Below are 27485 nucleotides of genomic sequence, written 5' to 3'. Positions count from 1 at the left end.
TTTAAAGTGAAAATAAAGCTATAATATCATATTTTTTTTTATATTAGACTACATGACGTGGACCTATTTCAAGTGTAACAAATAATCATAATTAAACTTATTTAAAAAAATGTTTTAAAAAGTCTACCTGCCAAGAAAAAAAATTCAACCTTTTCCGTTTTGTTTTGTTAACAGATCAAGCCGGGTTCTTTAAAAAAATGTTAGGTCGGGTTCCTTTGTCTTGCTTCTAGTTCACTCATTAGTCTTTCTATCCTGCCAGATACTTCGTCTGACTTTTTGTGACTACAATTTTCGTAATAACGTTCTTAGTGGTAGCCCATGTTTGCGCTCCAAATGCTTGGATACCCACTAGTAGAATGTACTCAAAACCACACGTGTTTGGAGGTGTTGAAGTTTTTTCTTTTGAGAATATGGTTGTTTGCTGAAAACGGCACAATCTAGTCTAAACAATCTTTCTCGTTCAATTTCGTTGTCTGGTTATCTTGTACTAGTTTTTTCACCCCAGACAATTAGGCACGAGTGTAAATAAATGTGTTACTTTAGATTTTTTATAAATGTTACGCTGATGCTAGCAAGCGGGTCTTTGTTACAAATAATGACAATGGTTTTCTTGTTGTTCGTATCTAATTAAAACATTTTGGGCATTTTTTATAATATTATCAGCAGTTTAGTCGGTTTTACCAATTAGCACACTGTGTCTTATAACAGTAGTGAAAAAAGTAAAAATCTATCAGCGTACTCGGGTACACTGATAGATTTTTCTTCTTTCTAGATTTAAGATTTTTCAAACAAGGAAAATTTCATACATACAATAATACAGGTATCATAACTACAATAAAGTAACGAAATGCTGCGCTTTTGCAAATATAGCGATATAGCTTGTTTTATGTTTGTACAATGTCGTATCGCCGGGTATTAATGTTAGACATCAATTAATCCGACAGAGTGAACTTTTAAAAATATAATTATTTACCGCTTTTCCTCCCTTTCCAAATCCAAGCAGAAAATAAAGGCTCGCGTAATAAAATGTGCAGATTCAACTAGATCCTCGTTTGAAAATGGAACACGAGGCGCGACGGAACTCGACTTTTATTGGCTGCCTTCGCGCGGATTTTTTGCGGCTCTCTTTTGTTTATTTTATCCCGCCTCTCTTTTGTTTGTTTTTGTTTATTTTTTTCCACCTGTCCCCGGAATAAACAGGCATTACGGTGCCGGGTACTTGTTAGAATAATCCCCTTGAATGGGATTTATAGCGGGCGTTTGTTGGCCGTGTTTGTTCCGCGCTCAAGTGACTGTGGGAAACTTGGTCGACGCGAATCCTCGTATTATACGGGTCGTCCCGTTTTCACCTCATCAAATTGTAGATTGTTTACCATATGAATAATTAAACGAAAATCACCCCTACACTTTCTTTGATAATTATCATGGAATATGTGAACCAAAAAATTTATGTACCATTTTTTAATATTTTAATCCTTCGGATTAGACAAAAGTACCTATGTGTTTTACCCAATATATTTTTTTGATTGCACGAAATGTTGTAAACAAATCACTCTAGGTGTTTATTTTCATTATTACTTTTAACATTCCAAACAAAACTGGCTTGTAACATTTATAGAAAATGAATATATATATATTTTTTCATTACTTTTTAACATTTTTTTTATTTATTTATTCAGATTTTTAACAATTGCCCTCAGGTTGTAAATAGATATTAACACTCCAATTAAATATGTTCATGGCATGTCAAAATCAAAGTTTAGTTGTTACAAGGTGGAGGTGATACTAGTGAAATAACAGAAATAATGACGAGAAAATAAAATATACTAAGTGTATAGTGTAATAATCCAATGGCGGTATGGGTACCACCCCCCTGGGAATCATTTATTGGATAACTAACACCCCTTTCATAGGTCACCCCAAATTGTTCACTCGGTTTGTTTGGTGACTTAGCAGGGGAGCCCAGGTTCATGGGTTGATTTTTGTCTAGGCCTTGGCGGAGGTTGAGTTTGCCCACATAGGTACTGCGTGGCGGACCGAATCGAGAGAGACTGGTTGAAGGAGACTTTTTGACCTCTCCAGCCGGACTCTCTTTACCAATCGCCATCTACCGCAGTGGAGGGATGTATTCATAAGTCCGTCACTCCTGGCCCCCTATCCCTCCAGATTCCTATCAACCTCTCGTACCTTTTTCCTTCTCAGAACTTCCTCTCCTTCCTTTCCATAAAAATTTCCTCCACACAGCATCCCCAAAGATGAAATAAGTCCCGAGAGATTTTTTTTTTTCGCAGGCCTCTTGCGTGAAGCTAACGTAAGAAAGTGCGTAGGTACCTATTTTGGCGAAGTAAAATAACGACGTATTTAAAAAAAAACAAATTATTTTATTTTTAATTTACTAATTGAAAAATAATTTTCTATTTCTCCCGTAATAACGAAAAACTATTAATATATTTTTTTCTATGTTTAAACCTTCCAAAATTAAAAAAAATACCACTCCGTAAAGTAGTACTTCTCTCTGACTTGGGATAAAGGTATTATTACAGGCGATTGCGAGCCCGCCGCGAGCTTGATGAAAAATCCGACCCGCACAGTGGTACAAAAGCAGGATTATTTATAATTTAACTCTCTCAACAGAGTGTTGAATACGAAATGCTTTATCCTAATTGACAATTTTTTTGTTTCCACTGAAATTTTGCTATACGTGCAAATTGAATGATTTTCTAAGAGACTTTACCTCTGATAGGTAATCTCACAACATAAACATTATTTTATCTGTAATTTTGATTTTTAAGTTCATTCATTTGGTATGGGCGTTTTTTTAAATGCAAGCATACAACGGTAATCATTGTTTTAAAACATAAAAATACGTTCACCAATAATGTGTTTGGTGACCGGATCTGAATAGCCAGACACTTCCGCACCATCCTCTACCCCATATACATCTCCTCCTTACTACCTTCAGCCTCACAACATACCCTGATAGGGGATGCCATAGTCTACTGGCTCTTTGCGGTTGTGAGAAACTGGGATTCTTGGGCAAAATTCATATAAAAATAACAACAATAATACAACACAACATGAATAATAATAATACTACACAACGTGTGATAATAAATATTTATGTATTTTAATTGTACATTAATATTTATTTAAAGGACGATTTGAAATACATAAAAAAATAAACCTTTTTTTGTTTCATTGAAAATTTAATTTAATTAACATGTCGTTGAATGATAATTTACGTATTCGTTCGATTTAAAAATTTACGAGCGATATAATTACGTAAATTTTTTTTTGTAGTAAAATCATGTAAAAAGTTTCTCAGAATCAAAAAAATATAAAGAATTTGTAAAAAGCACTAAAAAGGCTTCTCACTAAGTTGTAGGCGTATAAAATTAAACGTATTTGTAATTTTTTTACTATTCAACTAATAAATGTAGAGTAAATTAATTCATATCATTTTTTTAATTTTGTTTGATTTTATCCATGTTTTAAAATACCATAATTTTTCATAATTAATCTAGCAAAGTTGCTACTGTGCAGCGGGCAGGGTGAAGTGTTGGTTCTGTTGCTTTTAATTATTTTACAACATTTGGGGTGTTTTTATTAGCGGAGCGGGGCGAGGCGGGCAGGCGTCTCGTAATGGATACCTTCGTATCGTTCTGCTGCGGTGGGGAAATGTTAATATTGTTTTACGGGCTTAATATTATATAATATGTTACTAAGGGTGCTGGATTCCGAAGTCCCCACTATCAAAAATATATCTTTAATTTCAATTTACATTTTTATATTCGTCCGGTCGGTGGCTGAGTTGATATCGCGTTTGGGTCCCACCTAGGCGTAGTGTGTTCAATTCCAAAGCTGGCACAGTCCAACATCACATCACAAGCAACATTTTATTCTTACTGTGGTGGTAGTAGAAGATTTTCAAATATTGTCAGGTTATTCGTAACCTTTTCTTTCTTCAAAAATAAATATATAGTTCCCAGAGAAAATCTTTTCCAAATTTTCCTAAAGAATGTTTTCACACTTTGGTCATATCATTCAGAGTCCATTCAACCTTTACACCCCTATTTTGAATATACGTCACTAGTGCTTATCCTGTATGGGAATTGACGCAAAAAGATGACAACGTGAAAGCAGAGTTGCTTACGCGCCCCAAGGAATCACGATACAGAAAAGAACTAACTTTCAAATTATCTTATTTTATTCTGAAAGAAAACCAAGAATGTGTAAAAATAGACTTGTCTCATTTTTTCAGGCTTAATTTATTTCTTTAGATCTACTGAGATGATATTGATATTTAAACATGGTAAATTTAGATAAGCGAAAATATGTAGGTATTTTACAAAAAACTTTAGCAGGGCTATATGACTTTCAACTGCGCTACGTAAATATTAGATAAGTAACTCTAGTAATAATATTACTTTTTCTAGACCCTATAAATAAACAATGTTTAAGCAATTTTTCCTTTATTTTAACTACTTCCAGCTTTACTAATAAACGTGGTGTAAATTTTATACAATTGATAAATAATAATAATAATAATAATAATAATAAAAACGTTTATTTAAAAATTATAGAAAACATATAATCAAAGATACAAATCAAATTGATGATTTGTGTAGAAAATGTTTGGCTTTTCCGGAAACTATAGAACATATTATATCGGGATGTTCTATATTAGCACCGTCCGAGTATACATTTAGGCACAATCAAGTTTTAAAAATAATTCACCAAAATTTGGTAATTAAACATAACTTGATTGACTGCCGTAATGTAGTACCATATTATGAATACGAACCAAATTCATTTTTAGAAAACGAATTTTATAAAATATATTATGATAAAACTATACTAACAGACCGAGCGATTAGTCATAATAGACCCGATATAGTTTTACATGACAAAATTAAAAAAATAACTTATATCATTGATGTTGCTATTCCAAATTCCTGTAATATTCAAAAATCTGTTAGTGAAAAAATAAGAAAATACACAGATTTAGGAAATGAAATAAAAAGAATTTGGCATTCTCAGACTATAAAAATATTACCATTCGTTATTTCGGCTACTGGCATTATACCTAGCTCTCTAATTAAAAATTTAGGCGTATTAGATCTATCAAAAAATTTATATATAAAGATGCAAAAGTCGGTCATTTTGAATACATGTAGGATAACAAAAGATTTTTTTAAATATTTATGTTGAGGGATCAGTAGGATTTATAGGCCCTGTTAGAAGTTCTACCGAGCCGAACCCTCTGATATGAAAATATCTGGAGACGGTGAATTTTTTTTTTCCCATTTGATATCTGGTGATTTGACGTGTTGTTGTTCTTGTATTGTTTTGTATTTATTTTACTTATATAATGCACTTACATAGTGTTGATTGACTAGCTGATCATTTGTGGAAAAGTGAGTGGAAGGGTTAAGTTTTTCCTTTGGGGAAGACTTAACCCGGACAACTAAATCGGAAGTTTAAATTAAAAAAAAATTAAAAAAAATAAAAAATTTGACAATAATTTTTTACATGTTTGCATATAGTTTGTACACATACATTTAGATGATTATATTGCCAAAAGGGCAACTGCTCAGCTGTACATTCCGGATTTCTCCGGGAATGTAGCTGGTTTTCAGCAGTGCCTTTAATATAATGTGTTATAAATCGATAAATACAAATTTCTTTAAAATAAAATAAAATATAAATTCAGGATTAAATTTACATAAAATACATAGATAAAATAAAAAAAAATAATAATCACAAGTAGGTGTCCCTTTCATTTTAAATTCGATCAATTATGATGTTGTGCGGTTGACTGTGCTGTCAGCAACCATTCGCTGCAGAGCTTCTTAAAGCACTGCAACGATGTTGTTGTTCGAATAGGCATCGGTATTTTATTCCAAAGTTTTGACGATGAGTAGCTAAAACTACCCTCAAAAACAGCAGTTTTATGTTTGGGGAGAACAAGTAAATGGTCTCTTTGGCGTGTACTATGTGCATGTGAGTCACGGGACCACTGCAGTCTGTCAAACAGATAGGAAGGAACCTTTGAATTCATCAAGTTGAACAGTTGACACATTTGATGTAACTTCCTTCTGTTCGACATATTCAGTATTCGATGCCGATAGAGGTAAGGCGAGATATGCTCGCGTCTCGGGACATTATAGCAATATCGGACACATGCATTTTGGACTCGTTGTACTTGTTTTTGGGTTTTTTTCAATAAAGATGGACCGTAAACTGAGTCTCCATAGTCCAATACTGAGAGAACAAGACTATCAGTAATAATCTTGCGTAGTTTCACTGATATGTTATCTCTTATATTGTACAATAGACGAAGCCTCGAGTAGCACCACTGTGACCTGTTTTTAACATGTTCATCATACCTCAATCTACCGTCCACCATTATTCCAAGGTTGCGCGCAGCATCAACAAAGGGAACGGTGGTTTCATGTATTTTTACAACATGTCCTCCATTTTTTACGCATGATATTTTTTGCTTAATTCCCATTAATAAAGCAACAGTTTTTTGAGGATTGAGAAGTAACGCGTGCTCCTTTGCCCAACTGCAAACTCTACGTAGGTCACCATTTACCATATCCACTGCCACATGAGTTTTACTTACGTCAAACGATAAATATAGTTGTGTGTCATCAGCATACATGTGCGAACCACAGTGTTCAATAGATTGCATCATGTCAGCGGTATATATAGCAAAAAGCAATGGCCCTAGTATCGATCCCTGGGGTACCCCTCTTGTTATTATAATGTCAGATGAATATTTTAGAGTCCCATTACTATCCTTGCAAACTGTGCGCTGAGTTCTATCTTTGAAGTAATTTTGAAACCATTTTATTGCTTCATCGTCAAAACCAAAGTAACGCAACTTTGCAATAAGTAATGGAATGCTCAGTAAGTCAAATGCCTTAGAGAAGTCCAGCAGAACTAGTATCGAGGCTTTGCCTGCATCAGTGGAAGCAAGAATATCATCTGTAATACATTGCAGAGCTGTTGTAGTGCTGTGGCCTTTACGAAACCCCGATTGATGACGAGGTATAATCCCGCATGTTTCAGCGTAGACTACTGTTTGCTCAAACACAACTTTTTCGAGTACCTTGGATAATGCTGGTAATATGCTAATCGGTCTGAGATCACTAATACTTGAAATTGGTTTCTTTTTCGGAATTGGTGTGACTAAACCATTTTTCCACAGTGCTGGAACTATACCTGTCCGTAATGATTGGTTAATAATGGTTGTTATAGTGCTGAGTGCATACGGAAGTATGAGTTTAATCATTGAGATACTTATTTTATCGCAACCGATAGCGTTTGATTTGATAGTATGAATGTGTTTTGATATTGTAGTTTCATCAACTATTTGAAGTGAAAATGATTTTGCTATAGAGTGATTTTGTGTATTATAATGGTTGACTAAAATTGGACTATGTTCTAGATTTTGACTGTGATTAATAAAATGATTATTTATGGCTTCTGGGTCATTTAAATGTGTTGGTATATCTCCGACTTTGTCTTTAACATGAAGGCAATTTTCTAAAGATTTCCAGAGTTTTTTTGAGTCATGTACATTATTATTGATGTTATATTCAAAAAATGCTTTTTTTCTCTTTTCATGGAAGAGGTTACTAGATTTCGTAATTGTTTATAATAAGTGTAGTGTGAGTCTAATTTTGATTTTAAATACCTGATATACGCGCGATCTCGAATTTTCATCATATATTTAATGACATCTGTTATCCAAGGTTTGTGTTTGTCTTTAATGGTTATTGTCTGTTTTGGTGCATGCGTATCGTAGATATTCAATACGTACGCATTGAAGTGTGTGACCATACTGTCAACATCATTCAAATTGCTTATGTGTTGCCATGGCCCGTTAGCCAAATCGGCATTTAGCCTATTCATGTCTATGTCTTTAGTGTTTCTGTAAGTTATTGTTTTTGGTATATATTTTGGTTTTGAAAATTTTAAGTCGCATATAACTAAACCATGGTCGCTTATAGTTTTATAATGGTAAATTTGTGTACGTGTAACTATTTCAGGTTTATTAGTGAATACCACATCTATAAGTGTCGAGGAAGTACCTGTTACTCTTGTTGGTTCGTTTACAGTTGGCGACATATTAAATGCTTGCAATGCATCTATTAACTTTTTTGCATCCGGTTCCTGTTTGTTTAATAAGTTTATATTTAAATCGCCAAGTAAAAAAAGTGTTTCACACTGAAACATGTGGTCAGATAAGTTATCACTGATACAATCGATTGCGTCATTGACGAGGTTTTTACTAGTTCTGTATGCTGTGCCTAAACATATATCGATATTCGGAGCCTTAATTTTAAGCCACATTTGTTCCAAGTACTTGTTTTCGTGTGGTAGTATAACGCTTGATAATTCACGACGTACATAGAAACCAACACCTCCCCCACGTTTAGGACGAGGGGAAAGATATAAGTTATAACCCGGAATTGCTCTATCAGTTGTACCTCTGCTTGCATCAATCCAAGTTTCGTTCAAGGCTAATGCATCGATTTCGTGTTCTCTAATATAGATACATAGATCATCAAAGTCTGTACCAAGCGATTGTGCATTTAGAAAACCAATAGTCAGTCTACGTTTTTTATTATTATTTGGAGCCATTTATGTAATATGCAATCATCTTGAATGGTAAAGACAAGATATTGTAATATACAGTATTTGAACATAGAGAAGTTGAATGAAATAACAACATGGATAATTTAAGCAAACACAGCACAAGATTTAAATAATCTGGAGGTAATAAATAAAACATAAGGTTTTTAGCGCATGAGAAGTTAATGTAATGAACGTGTAGGAATTGTAAGATAAAGAGACATAAGAATAGAACAGAAAAAATAAAGTTGGAACTCAATACCACTGCCCGTCCGGTAAAATTAATAATATAATATGGTTGCCATAATGTCGCACTACGCGCATAACAACAGCAATATAATAAATCGAGATCATCAATATTGGTAATACTTCGTATATTTTGGTGTCCAATTTTTAGACTGTACGATTCCCAACAGTATTTATTTATGTCTTTAGGATTATCAACTACATAATTGTTGCATGTGAGCATAGATTCATCGGGAATTTCAAAAGAATGTTGGATCATTTTTAGAGTAAGTTATCTGTAAGTAAACCCACACGGTAATATTAATTTGGGATGGTAAATTTATGTTTTTGATGTGTGAACAAAGAGTACATAAGTTTGGTTGCTCAGTTATTGACATAAAATAATAAACATAAATTATTGTAATACATAAATTGTGAGAAAACATTAGCCATTTCATGTTCTTCGAATGGTATAAATAAAAATTGCAATTGGTATTAGTGGTGAATTGAGGGTTAGCTAGTAATTTCTTATAATAAGGAAGTAAAGTAGCGGGGTCAGAGAGACACAATGATATAGTTGTAAATTTGTCATATAAGAATTTCCTGATAATGTGTGGGTAATATAAATGCACCACGATGTTAATAGTTAAATTATTAATTGAAATGTCTGACATCGTGCTTATTTGGGGATTGAACAATGCAATATTGTAGTATTTTTTTGAAAGGAATAGAAATATCATGAAATATAGGAACACTCTGATTAACATTTTGAAAAGGGATACAGGTAGTGTGGGTATGATTGCATTTGTGAGTCATAGTGCAAGTAAGATATTCTCAGAGGTGATATGTATAGCTCTCGATTCCGTGGTTTGGCGTATATATACTCGTCCCGCTTTTACCCATACGAATGCAAATTTTTTATCAATAGCCGTCTTCTTCGCTAGGTAAAGTAGGCGTTTATTTGTTGAAGTCAGGTGTTCCGATATATATACCGGCGTGCGCGGCCCGGAGAGTCCTATTGAGGTCGTGTTGAGTTTGTCTTCCTTAGTCACAGCATTCATATTGTACCTTTTTACATCGTTTAAAAAGACATCTCTTACGTGAACGTGCTTAAACCGCACAATTATAGGTCTGGTTTTTTGGGGGATTGTCTTACCCGGAGACCTATAGCTGGTCTCAATGTCATTTTTCGTAGTGTTTGTTTTTATTTCTTGATTTATGTTAAATAAAATATTTGCCAAATTCTCACCTTCAACCTCCGGTATACCTCTTATTTCGGCGGCAAAATTTTTTTGTTGCCGATCTTGATCGTCGATCTTTAATTCGAGCATAGTTAGTTTTGCCTCGAGTTCTGTGTTTTTTTTTTGAACGGAGTCTATGCTTTGTAGTTTTATCAGAGATTTTTTAAAGTCTTCTTCAAATCCCTCCATTTTGCTATTAAAGAATGTTAGCGAGGCCTTGAAGTCCTTGAATTCATCGAACATTTCGTATAATTTCGTCTGGACATTCTTGAATCCCTGTAGCTCAGTCTTGATTTGACGTAATTCATGTGTGATTAGGTCGAGCTGTGTTTCACCTACTTTAGTGGTGCTGGCCGCTGGGGTCTCCTTACTGGAAATAGAAGTAGAACGCGCCGTACTGCGCGTTTCCGTCTTGCAGCCAGTGCATTTGGTATTATTGCGTTTTTCTTGGGAGAGTTTTCGGTAATGACCTTCACTTACGCCACCGCAGGCGAAATGTAGACTCTCCTTGCAGGAGGAGCACCAGAACATTGATTCCCTCGTGAGTATGGGTTCCGGGCACTTGCTGCAGATGGTGCTCTCCATATTGCAGGGAGTTATTATGTATTACACTGAAAAATCGACACAGAAACTGAGTTGTAAAAAAAATTATATTTTAGTATTACAGTTTTGAAGGATTTGTATTAGAATATTATATTTAGTTTATTTTGTTGTTGGATTTAATATCACATTTATTTTTAAAATTACAGTATATATTTGATTTAGTATTGGATTTATTTTGTATGATTTATTGGATTGCCATCTGTTGGACAAAATGTAAATCAAACTTCACAACGTAAAAAATAAAAAATAAATGTTTACTCTGGGTTTCGAACTCACGTCCCAGGAAGGTAGATCGGAATGTGTCGGCGCCTCTCACCACGCTGCCAAGTACCGATACACAATTAGCGTGATTTAATCCAATATAACTGGTAGACTTGCGAAATAGTCGTACAAAAGGTCTAAATTGTGGTTTAGTTGTTTGACACTTATATAACGACTGTTTTTTTTTTTTAAATAAATCATGAAATTCACGTTCGCGCACAACGGGTTCACTGGTTTAGTAGTAATTATTTTTAATGTTTGTTATTTAGATTCACTGTTCACTATGTTTATTACGATTGTTTGTTACCTTCTTTTGTATGTCAGAAGGTGTTGATATAAAACACAAATTTAATGTCGGTTTGTCGTTTTTTTAGAATAGCGCAGCTCACAGATAGTGCGCAAACGCAAAAATGATTATATTCACTTGAATTCTAACTTTAATTCTAACTTTAAGATTGTTTTATTTTTAAATTAGTTTATAGTAAAATGAAATGCGACTGGTCGGTAGGTAGTTTTTGTAGTATCTAGAAAATAACCGTTTTCGTAAAAATTCTTACTAATAGAAAATGAAATTTATCAGCCATTAAATACTTGATGGAAAAATATATATAAAGGGTTATTTAACGTGTACAGGATCACTTGGCCGTTGCATGCGTTGGCGGCCAACGTTGGCCGGTCAAGGCGATTATTGTCTGTTTTCATGCATACGTCAAAGGATATTGGCGCTAACCTGCCGACAGCGTTCACACGTTGGTCTGGTCTTCAGTTCGCCATACGCGTTTAGCGAAGACGTGGTGTTGATTATCACCCGAGTGATTATTTACGTTTGCGAATTACCTACCATGTTTAAAAATTTAACGTGCGTTACAAATGAATCGCCGTAGCTGCGATAATTTCCACATCCATCTAGATTTGACGGGGTCAAGGGTCATGTCTGTCGACTAGCAATCCAAAGATTGCGGGTTCAAATTCCGACTTGCGCAAGTAAATTTTAATTGATGACTTTGTGTTATATCTCAATTCATTAATTTAAGAATAATATATAAAATGGAAGATACTCTCAGCATCTCAATGGTATAAGACCATCATTTAGCATTGAAAGTGTTTAGTGTCCAGATCTGAAAGGCAATATACTTCCCGACTTCCTCTTTCCCCACTCCACTAACTTCAGTCTCACAACACACCCAAATTGGGGATGCCATAGTCTCACTAGCTCCAGATGGTTGAGAGCAGTCGGGAATCTTGTGCGGTATTCATTTAAAAAAATGTTACTACCACATTTATCTCCATTGCGCCTTCTAATATTCATCCTTATGGGATCATCCATACGGCACCATGGTCGAGGGGTAATGCCCTTTAATACAATCCGTAGATCGCGGATTCAAATCCCGGCTCGCGCAATTAAATTTTGTGTGATTAATTTGTGTGGTTTCATAATTTATTAATTTAAAAAAATAATATGTGGTAGGTTTGCGGCACGTTCCAGAGCGGAATATACTATAGAAACATCGCCCTTTTTATGTGACACCTTACAAGAAGGCCCCTATCTGTACAGTGTAAAGACATGGGAGCTATGTCGCCACCCAGTTGGGTAGGGTTGTGAGGCGGGTTGTAATGTAATAACCTGTTTTCTTAATCGACACAAAGTCCCACTCCTATCTGTTGTTTTATTTTTTTGTTTATTTTTATACCAATAAGACCTGTAAGCAGTTTTTAAAACTTCGTTGAAATTATTTGTTGTTAAAATAGCGTGCTTGGACTGAATCATTAGCACTAATCCTTTTGGTGGCCAGCGAGGTTTATGGGACTTTTGGAAAAAGAAATAAAACTTTTATTGTGTCCGAGTTTAATTAATTTATCTCCGTTTTTTGTTATTAACTACGTAAGGGTAGGCTCAGTAGGTAGCCGGTTCAGTGTAAACATTTTACGAGCGAGTTCTTTCTGCTGTTTGTTTGGTTAAGGGATGGACGCTGGACGCTGACTGGGGATTTTTAAGATGGGATGAAAGTGGTTGACGGTGGGTTTTGTTATGGAAAATTAATTAAAATCTGCTTTTATCGTAGTCATTTTAATGTTACAATGTTTTTTTTCCTGCTAAATTTTAGCAATAACTAATCTATCTAGACATATTATAATACAGGAGAGTAGTGTTCCAGTGTGGATTTCATACTTCTTTAATACATTCTTCATTCTAGATGGATTTTGCACACTTGACGTTCAAAATAAGAGGAAATTTTTTATTTACATCTAATTTCGGAAACTCTAAGTTTCCAATTTCGTAAAGCCCGGGAAAAGCCCGGAACATCAGTTAGCTATGAATGTTTGTCAAATTAAGAATCTTGTGTACTTTTAGATTGTAACCTACCATTTACATTATTTTATTCTCAACACGGGAAGTTGAGTCTGATAATTGAAGTTTTATAACTCATCGAGTTTGCTGCAGCAAGAAATAAAAATAATTAATCGTAAAATGTTATTCATTCGCATTCATACGTTTTCTAGTCGACATTGTTGTATCCATGTATAAGTAACCGCTGAATTATTGTATTAAAAATAATCAGAGTTTAAAACTGTTCGTGCAAAACATTGCGCTCAATAAAAACACGGGTCGTTGATGAAAAATCACGGAATTCGTTATTAAAAACACATTTTTAAAATTAAAACAAAATTGTTAAATTAAAACTATTGTTACAGCCGAGAATTGAACCCCGATCGAATGTTTGGGAGGCAACCACGTTGATCACCACACCTTTAACTTTTTTACGAACGGTGGCAAATTTTTTTTTTACTGAAAAAAAGAATTTGAATAATAAGTATTTTTGCATTTTGTTTTTCATTTGTTACGTATACACAACCGAAATTATAATAAACGGTTTAGAAATCGTAAGTTCTATCTTTTTAAATTTGCTGTAAAAATATGAGTATTTCATATCGGTTGGGGAACTTGTTGTGTATTAGTATTGGGATTTATTAAATACTTATCTAATGGTGAGTTTTGTTTGTTTCAGACCAAAGAGCGGGTCTATGCTGCTGTACAGCAGGAAGAAAGTCCGCTACAGGCGGGACGGGTACTGCTGGAAGAAAAGGAAGGACGGCAAGACTACGAGGGAGGATCACATGAAGCTGAAGGTGCAGGGGACGGAGGTGAGTCAATTTCACACACTTCACATAGGTCTATGCTGCTTTACAGCAGGAAGAAGGTCCGTCACAGGCGGGACAGGTAATACTGGACGAAGGCAAAAGACGACAAGAACACGAGGGAGGTTCACATGAAGCTGAAGATGCAGAGAACCGAAGTAAGTCAATGTCACACACCTCCATAGGTCCATGCTACTGTACAGCGGAAAGAAGATCCGCTACAGGCGGGACGAGTACTGCTGGGAGACGAGGAAGGACGGCAAGACCACGAAGGAGGATCACATGAAGCTGAAAATGCAAAGGACAGACGTAATTCAATGTCACACACCTCCATAGGTCCATGCTGCAGTACAGCAGAAAGAAGGTCTGCTACAGGCGGGACGGGTACTTCTGGAAGAAGAGGAAGAACGGCAAGATGCCATAGCCTCGCTGGATCCAGACGGTTGGTAGCAGTTAAGACTCTTAGCTAGAAAACAATGCTACCAACTAGAACGGAGAAATAGAATTCATCCTACACGCGAAGTTGCGTTTTTTATTGATCCCGAGAAACTGCATAAGTATAAGTCGCCCGGAGATATAATCATTGAAAATTGGCGATGATTAAAAAAATCGTCTTTTTTCTACATTCTCACGGGCTGGATAGGAAATGTGGCGTACGTAATAGAGGTTTTAAAAGCCTGATACTATATTGTTGGTTCAAACAATGGTGAAATGAGTTTGTTGAATATTCACTTCCGTGCAATACGAGTTTTGAAATGTCCGCCGCACACGGCAGGCATTACTATCGACACATCATCCATATTATGATATTATCAACGGAGTGCGGAATATCACCATTTTGGCGGTTGTTTGTTTCAGATATTTTCATATTTCCCGCCATAACCAGCGGGGATTGTTTTGATTTCAAATGGCCTATTTCAAAACATATTGGATTCGGCACGGTATTTTAAAATTATTGAGTTTGAACTAACATTTATTTTTGTGATTGCTGTGCCTAAAAAAAGCAGAATACATTCATTTGGTTGAGTTGTCTGGGGAACTATTTTTACTGGTCATATTTTGTTATTTCTAAAACCCGACTTGATTCGAACTTTCTCCAAGATTCACACTGATTCGAACTGTTTATTATTATTATATGTTTTTATTGATTGACTGCGCGTGGCAAAGTCCTGTCTTAACTCAACCGTTTGGAATTTTTCTAAATTTGTTTGTTACGTTTCGGTTCCGGATCAAGATGGTGGCCTTGTTGAATGCTACCTTTTATCCCGCCAGAGTTCGCATGATCATGGTTCCTAAAACGACCTGTAAAATCGGAGTCATCAATATTATGGTACCTACCGGCCTGAAAAAAGGTTTGAAACAAATTTGTCAATAAAACATATAGACATTGGACAAATTGTTTTCCATATTTAATTTTTTTTAAATGTAGCATAAAATATTTATGTTTTATAATTAATTAGGATGTCGTTTAAGTACGTACTTACAAATCTCGTAATTACAGAGGAAATTTTGGTTTTGATTTATTAAATTAGAGACCGTTAAAAACGTACTATTTTGGACGCGAGGTCTACTGTCCACAGAACTACTAGTAATAATTGTATCGTGTTTATCAATATTTAATTTGCTTAATGTTATTTTCGATTTGTTTTAATTTTTAACAAACAAGCCTGTTAAATTGGCATATAATAATTATTCAAAGCGCTTTCGATAAGTACCGGTTGAATTTTTTTAATCGATTCGTGAAATTAAACGTAAAGTTTACGCTAAAATTTTAATGAACCGATTCCCAATAAATTATGAATTGGACTCGTACCGTTATAATAATTATCTAGTTAGATGAAAACTCATACCTACTAATAAGCTTATCCGTTATTTTGGTTACTTTTATGTCTAATTGCACTTACTGTTACTTTAATGTAATTTTCATTTCAAAACGCTTATTATGTATATTATACCTACCGCTAAACTTTTCACTTAATACTGTTAATAATAATTATGCGCGGTGACCGGAAACTCGCAGTACAAGCGGGAAATCTACATAAATTTTTTAATAAATTTTGTAGTGCAACTTTTTATTGATTTATATCAATATTGTGCCCGGGTTTATGAGGTGAGAGTTGTCCAGGTCTTGGCGAATGCGTCTGCCATCTTACTGCGTGCCCGAGCGGTTGGTTGAGGGAGGCCTTTTGACTCCTCCAGCATTACTCTCTCGACTCGTCGCTTTGCACCGAGTGGGAGGGATAGATTCATACGCCTGTCACTCCTGGACACAATAAGCTCCAGATTCCTACCCACCCCTCATATTTTTCCGTCCCAGAACTTCCCCTCGTTCCTTTCCTCCACAGTATCCACAAAGATGTCATAGGCCTTGTGTGGTTTTGAAAGGACAGGAGAGGCAGTAAATGTATAAAAAATCTACGCAAAACTATTATATTATAAAATAGAAGTTACGCTAACTCCAAAAATGTTAGACAATGCAGACAATCAAAATATTAGACAATACAGCCGATCAAAATATTAGATAATACAGACAAATCAAAATATTAGACAGAACAGACAATAAAAATATTAGACGAAACAGACAATCAAAATATTAGAAAAAACAGACAATCGAAATATTAGACAATAAAGTGAATCAAAATATTAAACAATACAGACAATCAAAATATTAGACAATACACACAATAAACATATAAGACAAAACAGACAATCGAAATATTAGACAATACAGACAATCAAAATATTAGACTATACACACAATAAACATATAAGACAAAACAGACAATCGAAATATTAGACAATACAGACAATAAAAACACATGTTTTCTTTCGACGCTCTTACTGAGGACTTTCTTTACAAAATAAAATCCGATTTCTTAAGCTTTTTTTTATCATAGTATGATAATCTTTTCTTTGTATCATTTACTTTCTTTCGTGAAACAAAGGTTAATTTTTCACACTTAGGACAGAAAAACGTATTCTAAATTATCTCGTTTTCAAAAGTATAGAACAATTGAACAAAGGTGCATTCATTCTTTTTCTAATCCCCAGCGATCTGAAATCGCCGGCGTTTCCCATTTCACGGAGTGGGCGGGGCGGAGCGGGCGCCCTGCCAACAATCCGGGATTCGGGAAATAAGGGAATATGGGAAATACGGGAAATCCGGGAGCAGTTAAGCGGCAGATCTGACGATGGAGACAATAATCGAGTTTTATTTTTGCTCCCTGATTTCAGGCGTGACTTGAATATTATTGCCTTTGGCATTGTTTTTTCTGATGGTTATCTTGGTAGGTACCTAATCACACACAAATATAATAATACTAGTTGTTACCCCTGAAAAATCACGAAATGTAAGTTGACTTGCCAAGATAAAAAACTGAGAAATTTTGTTTTCGCTGAGATAAAATATATTCCCAAATTTAGAATAAAATTAATCGCCAGTGGCGGTCTGTGACTTTTCAGATAACTAGAGTGTTATGATTGAAAAATACGGCGTTAATGTTGTTTCCAATTGGGGAATGCTGTTTTTTTATATTAACCACACAATAATATATCCCTCTCACTTTGGGACAATGTGATGGGTCGAGAGACTAGTTGAAGAGGTCAAGGGGTCTCCCCAAACCAGCCTCTCCCGATCTGGCACGCCACGCAGCTGATGGACAGGCGCACCCTGAACAAACATCACCTGATGAATCCGGGCACCTCTGTTTAGTCACTAAACTTACCGAACCACTTAGGGTAACCTAAGGCAGAGGTGTTGGGGATCCAATAAATGGTTCAGCAGCGGTACCAAACCCGCCTCTAGAAAGAAATCCTGAAAATCTTTCAATAAAATTCAGCTATAACAACATCAGTAACGTCGTATTTTTCAATCTTACTACCATAGCTTAATGAAAAATAACGAACTTGTTTAAACCACTGATTTAACACCTACTTTATCGCTTGATGGGCATGAAAAGATTCATTTTTTGATTTGATTCTCAACACATAAGTTCAAATTTTGAAAATAACATAAACTTACGCACTACGAAATTATACTGTTTAATTATATCGCCACTTTTACGAACAGTTTTTTTTAGTGACCTGAATTATTGAACAGATTGATTATAAATTGTTGGCGAATATAAGATAATCAATTACGTTATTATTAATAATGCCATGAGAAAGCAACCGTAATTGTTCCCGGAAGCATTCGGCTTACTTATATTAACTGTAAATGCTAATTTATTAAGAATCTCTTCAAATTATTCGGTTAAAAACAGGATTTATGGCCTTTAACGAATGAATTGATAGGTTTCTTAATAAACTTTCAGTAAAACACGAATGTGTTATTGTAATATCGGAACACGTGTTAATGAAAATTCTAATATTTTAGAATATCGTCATTATATATTATCATGACAAATGCAGGTAAAATGATTTATTATGAATGTACTAAAAGACTAATAGGAATTGAACGGCAATCCCGTGTTTAACAGGATTTTAAAAATTAGCAATACTCATTTTTATCGGTGCATATACTTCTTTTAATTAACACGTGCATTGTGTGAAAGCCTTAAGGGCATAATAGGTTGTTAGTAAATAATCTGCCCACAACTTTTCTACAAATGACGAATTAGAAAGTTATTTTGGAGGGATGACCGATATTCAAATTATCATGCTAGGTAGAGCAGATACTTGGAGATGGAGAATAAACGGTTTCACGAACTGGGGATACATGAATGGGTAGTGTTTACAAATAACTTTTTATCCTATCCCTAATTCTGTCTCCCTAACCTAATCGAATATTTATGTGGAGCTGAAAAAATGTTGTATAAACCTACACAAAAAAATATTGCCAAGAACGCCGTTCCACGTCGCGTTGCGTAAAAACGCTTGTACAAAGGTTCAGAATAAAACATTTACTTCCTTTTTTAGTTTCATATCTTGTTAACAAATGCAAGGTTTCTTTTATCGGACACTCTCGTATCATATTTCCTATTCTACAATTTCCTTGCCCGTAGGAGCGCAACACACCCGCTGCCTAGGCATGCAGTTTGGTGAGTTTATGCGATAATCAGAATATTATCTTTTTCGAAATACTTACGTGCCAATCCCAGCTATTCCCCTGCAGGTATATGCAGATAAAAAGGAACGCTCTTACCCCTGTCCTGGCACTTAAACGTACATATACGACTTTCCAAAACTTTCCATATTCCTTTTCAAAGAAATAATATAACCCAACCTCTTTTGCAAAAGAATCGACTATAAAGGGTGTCCGGGGAAAACTGCACTAACTTCGGGAGGTGATTCTACACGATGGTAGAAATAAAAAAAAATAATAACTTTTTTCGAAATTCAAACTTTTTTTTCTCATGCTAAAATATTTTTTCCGTAGAAGAATATTTATTTTCCCATACAAACAATACATTTTTTTTAGTAAAAAATACTTCAAAACGTTGGAATTACGAAAAATAAATATTTATTTTCTACTTCTAAAATCACGTAGAATCACCCCATTTTACCCCCGGACACCCTGTAATCCACAATATTGGCAAGATACCGGACATATTTAGAGATAACCTCCAGAAATTTCTCGTATCTCTTGTTTTCACTTGACTTCACTTGACCCAAGCTTTATTGTCTCTTGTTTTTTATGTTTTATTCTTGAATATTATTTTACAAAATTTTTGGACGGTTGGTATTTTATTATTTATTTTTGTTAACTTTTTGCCTGTTGTATACATTTCAAATAAAATTCATCCACTATTCTGTTATTTCGACTCCTACCTAACTTATTTGATTCGCTTGATTATGCCTTCATGGGGCGTCCTCAGCTGTTTCTTCCACCACTTCTATATTCTTCTGGCACTGCTACACAGACTGTCCTTGCAATGGACCACCGAGAATAGCTTGATATTACTTTACCTATGTTAAGTGGCTAGATACTTCATACATACAATCCGTTTTATTTGCCTGGAATCGTAGGACGCAGAAATCATTATATAGCTTTTGTTATTCGGCCGGTAAAAAGTTGAAATCTTTTTAGTTTTTTTTTATCTAAGTTTTAGTTGCGTAAGGTGGTAATATACGACACATTAGGAAGACGAATGTTCGTCGTAAAGCCATATCACGCAACGTTTTGAAATTACGGGTTAACTTTATCGCGGGAGGAATTGACAAAGTTCAAATCCATTTTTCGCGTTCTAACTGGTTAACTGGCTGTAACCGGCGAGACTTCACGCGAATAAATTGTGGTTATCGTTGGATATTAAATGAAATGTAGATGAGCAGACGTTTTATAAGTTCGTGTTATGTGTATGTGTTTTTTGATTATTTTTTTTACTGTAAAATAACAACCGTTATAAACTGCGACTGTTAATAAATAATATCCTAAGGTATCTTAATGCGCTGCTGTAATAATATGTACGATAAGTAATTTTGTCATTATAATAAATTTTCATATTAAGTCCCCAATTTTATCAATCTAATAAATGTTTTAGTTAAAAAAGTATTAAGTAGTAGTAAATTTATTTTTAAATCCACATTGGTGGCTCTGAGGAAAATAATTTCCTTTAGGTCTTGTGTCATCTTTGGGGATGCTGTGTGGGGGTTTTTTTGTGGAAAGGAAGCAGAAAACCTGTAATTGTTAAGGAAGCTAAAAGTCTTGAAGTATTTCGTGGATTATGTCTCAATGTTGTGAAGTCCAAATTTAAGCATGTAAGTAGTAAATAATATTATAGTAGTCCTAGAAAAGAATATATTAGATATAAGATGTAATGTTTATAACTAAATAAAATGTACTTAAAACTCAGTGTTGTATAGAGGCTGGCAAATCGTACCACAGCCGAACTGTTGAGCTCAAGAACGAATCGTAGAAACGACCCGTTCTCATGTTACAAAAAATGTCAACTGTGTACAAATGTTGGGCGCGCGTTTTTTGTATCTACTAAGTTTATTGCGATTTTGCTATTTGCAGTTCAGTAACCTTTTTTTCTTATGTTTACCAAGTCATACACAGTGACAGGGAATTACGTAGAATTGAATATACATAACGGAACTCGATAAACTAGAAAAAACCGAGAATAATTTTTATTTTTATTATTTCGCTTTCCAACAGCTGTCATGTAATGTAGTCATGTAATGTCATGTAATATCCTTTTAAAATGTAACGACTTTCGATCCAAACCATTATTCATTCATCTCATGTTTATATTTTTGCATAATTGGAGTTTTTATTATTTTTCTTTTCAGGTTCACATCTTCTTTACCAGATAATGTCGGGCTTACGAAATAAATTTGCCCAAATATTAAATGAAACGAACGCGACATGAAAATTGTAACAATTTATCACCGTAAACGTACCGTCTGTCTGGGGGATGCAGTGGTATTTATACGGCTATCCCTGTTCCTCCGACTGGCACTTTGTATAATACAGTTGCATCAATCATGTCAACAACAGAGTGCATGAGAGAGATGTCACGATTGTTCATTTTTATTTTCCAGCAGAGATGATTGCCGTGGGTAAAGTTTGAAGGAAGTTGGAATGCGAATAAATTGACAAAACGGTCTGAATATTTTGTGACTTTATTTCTTTGTCTATTTTATAAATGTCGTTGAGTTGTATTTTTGTAACACTAACAACATTGTCTAAGGAGTTTCGAGGGAGAAATAAAAATCGAATTTTAGACTTTTTCTTGGAATGTGAATAAATTGACAAACGGTCTGAATATTTCTTTATCAATCTTATAGACGTGATTAAGGACCGATTGTCTCACGGAATTTGAAAAAAAAATTAATCAAATTTCAAAGTAGATTTCTTCAAGTTCTGTGAATGTTTTTTTTATTATATCATCATTGGTCAGTTGCTTCACAAAAATGAAATAATAACAGAACTTGAATAAAAACTTCACAGAACTTGAAAATCAACTTTGAAAATTGATGAATTGTTCAAATTTTGTGAAACAACCCGTCCTAAGTTGTATTTTTCCTTCTTACACAATTTGTAACACTAACAATGTCAAATCTGTGGATTTTTGAAAGAGAAATTGATATCAAATTTTGAACCCACGCAGTTTTTTCTTTGAGGATTCAAATTCTTTCCCGGATTACGAATAATTAGACCTTTTCCTTTATCCTACAACCTTTATGATAAGCGGACAATGTTGCTTGTGCAATGATAAAGGACATATTTATTTGAGGATTAGACCCAAAAAGAAATCCGAAAGATTACTACTTATAAATTTTACAATTTAGATTTTCTGTGAATCGTTTATAATTTAGATGAAGTGTGAAAATAATAATTTGTTTAAATAAATAATGAAACATAAGGAAAAAGAACCTATGGAAAAAAAATATGTAAGCCATAATAGAAATTAAACTGAATGATAAAAATCAAAATATAAAAAAGTAAGATATATGGCAAATCATACTAATTATTTTTACATTTAGAAGGCTGGTTGATCATGGATCATGTTAGATACAGATCTGGAAGACTTTGGACCGCACGATCGATTTATAAGGCGGTTTGATCATGGATCATGTACAGATACCTATCTGGAACACTTTCGACCGCACGATCGATTTATAAGGCGGTTTGATCATGGATCATGTACAGATACCTATCTGGAACACTTTCGACCGCACGATCGATTTACAAGGCGGGTTGATCATGGATCATGGTAGATAGAGACACCTATCTGGAAGACTTTGGATCGCACGATCGATTTATGACTTTTAGAAACATAATGTAACTAATAAACAAGTATAAGGATTGTGGTTTTTTCCAAAAATATCAAAATCATAATGATAGTTTGCTATTTCCAGATTATTTATCAAAATTCTTCGAATGGCCGAAATTTTGACCAAACGTTATTTTGTACATATTTTAATTTTTTAAATTCTAATTTATTATGGCTGTAAAAATTCTTTGCGCTGTCGGATTTTCCACCTCTTCCTGTTTGTTAAATTGAAATTTAGTAACACTTTTAATTTGTATAAAATGTGAATTTGTATAAAATGTGAATTTGTATGATTTGCAGCCATCTTTTTACTGTTTTTATTATTATTTGGTACGTTTGTCCCGCTTTTTAAAATATATTTATTGATAATTTGTTCACTATACAGGGCCAGAAACAAGATCATTATTACAGACCGTGATCTAAGTATGACACAGTCACCGTTAGTTTATATTAAACAAGCTAGTTTATATTGCGTGCAATGTCAATCTGAAGAAAATTTCATTGCATTTTAATAAAGTTGTCACAATGACAAATTTAAAATTTGCGTGGAGAAGTACTAGGATTCGAAAGTTGAACGGTTAGTATCTCAAAACATGCTGATTCGCAATTAGGGCCCTTTTATAGTAGTCTTGCAGAAAATGAAACAATAATTTTGTATTAAATAATCCTTGGTGGTTTGTGTTGATTATGTTCTTTAACTATTATGTTGACTGCTTGCATATTTCAATCCGACATATTTTTTCATATTTCATATTTGACCAGCTATTGAATAATTTTGCGTTAAGGATTGGTTCCCACTATTGAGTTTCCACTATTGAGAGCATTGCTAATTAACTAATTATAAAATAAACTTTAGTTATTGAATTTAACACTCGAAAGCTTTCCGTGGCCGGAATGAACAGTTACCTGACTAGATATTAATGGTGAAAGTCGGGGACGCCCAAGGAACACGGGGACAGGAGAACCAAATTTATTACGTATGGTATTGTGGGATGGGGTGAAGATTGCTCTGAAGCCATTTTCCTTTCAATGATTACGTAATAAAATTAAAAACTAATTTTCAGAATTATATAAATGTCAATCTACATACCCCTCAAAATGATTCTTTGCTTAAATCAGGGTTTTAGATATTCCCCAGTTTTTTACCGAAATAATCAAACCTGGGATGCGTGCTCTACAACTAGAACCACATTCGCTCAACGACAATTCTGGTTCATTTCTTTTAAAATATACGACACATTGAGCACCGATAAAGAGTCAAATAATTCTGTATCCCTTGTTACTAACCGTGTACAGCATTGGATTTATCATTCTATCTTTTTCGAATTTATTTTATATAACTAAATTCAAATGTGAGTATAAACATGTACTCTTATAGTTAGCTATTTTTGTAGTTATTTTTGTAGTTAAGCCCATTTTCTTTAAAATGTCTTGGTTTAATTTAAAATTTTATTATGGTTTTTATATGTTTTGTGTTTCTTTTTTAAATATGTTTTTTTAAGTATTATTTTTCTAATGGTTACATTAAAATATAAACTACTCGTATGTACGAGTACTATAAAACGTGCAGGAGAATGGTAGTCGAGAAAACACAATTAATTGTAATGTATAAGCATGAGAATGCATGCATTTGAAAGACATGTGCCAAGACATAGTTTTGTGGCTGTCTATCATTTCTACCTACCCCTCGTGTAATGGTTTTAGTTAGTTTGTGTTAGTTAGTATGTTAGTTTGTTTGTCACTATGTGTGTAAAAGGGTTTATGAAGTGAGAAGTTTTAGCAATGAAATAGTTTCATAGTTGTATTTGTAGTAGTCAGTTTTTGTTTAATTCATCGGTCATGGTTTGGCGATGAAGTCGTCAAGCCAATTCGTGTTTCTGAGGAGATTTTTGAAAAAAAAGCTGAAAACATATAAATCTGACGAAACTATCAAGACCCAAGGGCGGATGTAGAATAACCATAATCTTGCTTACCGTATTTTATATTTATTATAGTTAAAGACATATACATGTCTCGCTTTCTAACTACATAATTCAATGCCATTATCATAAATATATTCACAATATTAATCATTGATGAAGGAGATATTGTATAAATAAAATATAAAAGTAATAATACAAAGTAATTAAATAAATCTAAACGAAACATGAAACAAAACAAGACACAGAAAATAAAAAAAGGTAACTGTTGCAATTGGGAACCCAAGACCTCTGTCTTACAGGAACAGCGCCTCAAAACATCCACTTGGCCATTGTGTCGTTTTGTCGATCATGTCGAATTCAGAATTCATTATATTTTCTACTTTTTTTGGCTACTGTCTTTTTATTTTCTGTATCTAGTTTTGTTTCATGCTTTGTTTAGATTTATTAGTATTATCTCTTAGATGGTTTGGGCATGTAGAGCGAATGAGCGAAGAAAGGAGTGTAAGGAGAATATACGATGCAAATGTGAATGGTAGCAGAAGTCGGGGACGTCCGAGGAAGACATGGCATGACCAATTGAATCAGATACTTGAGTCGGGCCATGTCAAGAGTCAGAACAATAGAAGAGTATGTATGAGACGATGTATGAATGTGAATGAGGCAAGGAGTGTGTGCTAAGACCGAGTTGTTTGGCGGTCCTTCCTCTCTGCCTACCCCTGCGGGGAAACGGCGTGATGGTTAGTTAGTTAGTTAGTTATCTCTTTCTTCAATGATTAATATTACATCGATGGGTATAACCTTTAAAAAAAGTTATCACAATGAAATTGAAAATATAATAATATTATGCTTATCTCACAGTCATGTTTGGTATATACAATATAAAATCTTAAAATTCATTCTAAATTACAGTACCTACCTTATACTTTGTTCATTTCTTAAGATGAAAAGTTTAAAATTTTTTTTTTTTATTTGATTCTCTGTGTTCAATGTATTTACTATCGGTGCTAAAAGTCCGATGGTGCTTTCCCTTGATTTTTTCGTTTACATTGACTCCACTCAGGAGGACCTGAGAAACATAATTTCCCTCATGGCCTATGTCAGAGGTCGGCAAAGTGCGGCTCCGGAGCCGCATGCGGCTCTTTAGCCTCTTAAGTGCGGCTCCCGCGCAAAAGTTCACGGAAAGGCGCGCAAGACGCGCCGATGGTATCGGCGGGTGACGCCTGTGGGGTGCGCGGTGCGAGGGAGACTCTTCTCGCGTTTCAATAAGTCTGGTTGGCGTTGGATAGCAGTCACATGGCAGTCACCTCGCCAGTCGCGTTTGTCGTGCACGTGTTACAAGGGTTTTTTTCCATCCTGCTGCACATTCTAAGGGTATTTAGATAATTAATTTAATATTTATTTGATATATGTATATGATAATCATTTAATTATAATGTTATTTATTTAGTGTTGGTGTCGGAAAAAAATTATATTATAATATGATAGTTATTTAGTATTGGTGACGGAAAAAAATATTTTTGGGATTTTTTTATAGGTCCCCTATTTCACATGGCTACCAAAAAGAAGCAAAGAAAAACGGAAGATGAAAACCGTGAATTTAGAGTAGAGTGGACCGAGACTTTCGCGTTTATTCAAAACTTAGATGGCCTTCCGACATGTCTTATTTGTAAGGAAAAATTGGCGCATAACAATAAGTAAAATTTGGAGAAACATTTAAGAATAAACACACTTCATTTAGCAATAAATATCCTGTCGGTAATGCAAGGAAGAAAGCAGTTGAGGAACTCCAGAAGACTCAAGAGACATTAACTTCTGTATTCAACAACTGGATGCAATCTTTCAGTAATGTTAATATGGCAAGTTTTGTTGTTAGTCGAGAGATTGCTAAGAGAGGGAAACCGTACACAGACGGCGAATACATTAAAAGTTGTTTTGTAAAGGCATCCCAAGAACTATTTCGGGATTTTAAGAACAAGGCAGAAATTAAAAAAAAAATTAAAGATTTCCGTTGTCTGCCAAAACAGTGAAATATAGAACACTTAAAATGTCTTCGAATATAACCATCCAGCAAATCGAAGATCTAAAATTGGTTTAGGCTTTATCAATAGTAGTTGACGAGTCTTGTAACATAAATGATACAGCGCAAGATTCGCTTTTTGTAAGATTTATTTCTCATACAGGTCCTAAAGAAGAACTTTTAGGATTATTGCCACTCAAAGGTCAGACGCGTGGAGAGGATATCGCAAACGCTGTAATTGGATGTGTGGATAAACATCAAATTTCTCTCGAAAAAATTGTGTCGATTTCAACAGACGGTGCCAAAAGTAAGACCGACCACAGAAAGGGGTTTGTTGTTCTTTTGAAAGAAAAAAATAATAAGAAATTTCCAAAAGAAATTTGTAAAGTTATGGAATTGGTGATTACGATTGTTAACTCCATTTTAGCTAAAGCTCTTAATCATAGCCAATTCAAAGAATTTTTAGTTGAAATGGAGAGTGAGTACGGTGATCTTTTGATTCATAACAAGGTACGTTGGTTATCAAGAGGGAACGTTTTAAAGCGTTTCGAATTGCTGTTTACAGAAATCAAAGCATTTCTCCTTGAGAAGGGTGTTAACTATTCAGAACTAACAGACGATAAGTGGATTCAAAACTTTTATTTCATGGTAGACGTTACGTCTCATCTAAATAAACTTAATCATAAACTACAAGGGAAAGGAAATACAATTT

The 27485-nt window shown here is 34.4% G+C and overlaps 1 protein-coding gene across 1 annotated transcript in view; it reads left to right on the top strand.

The window, feature by feature from the left end:
- Positions 1-27485, top strand: part of Camta (Calmodulin-binding transcription activator) — a 547021-nt gene that overhangs the window by 316086 nt on the left and 203450 nt on the right. The window contains exon 4 of the mRNA XM_089636714.1: positions 13985-14120. Within this exon, the coding sequence (XP_089492840.1) occupies positions 14001-14120 (120 nt within the window). The 5' untranslated portion in view covers positions 13985-14000. The remainder of the gene's footprint in view (positions 1-13984; positions 14121-27485) is intronic.

The sequence above is a fragment of the Hesperophylax consimilis genome, chromosome 10, assembly GCF_061612785.1.
Source record: "Hesperophylax consimilis isolate HC1 chromosome 10, BYU_Hcon_1.0, whole genome shotgun sequence".
Classification (NCBI taxonomy): Eukaryota; Metazoa; Arthropoda; class Insecta; order Trichoptera; family Limnephilidae; genus Hesperophylax; species Hesperophylax consimilis.
This window is presented reverse-complemented; position numbering and strand designations above follow the sequence as displayed.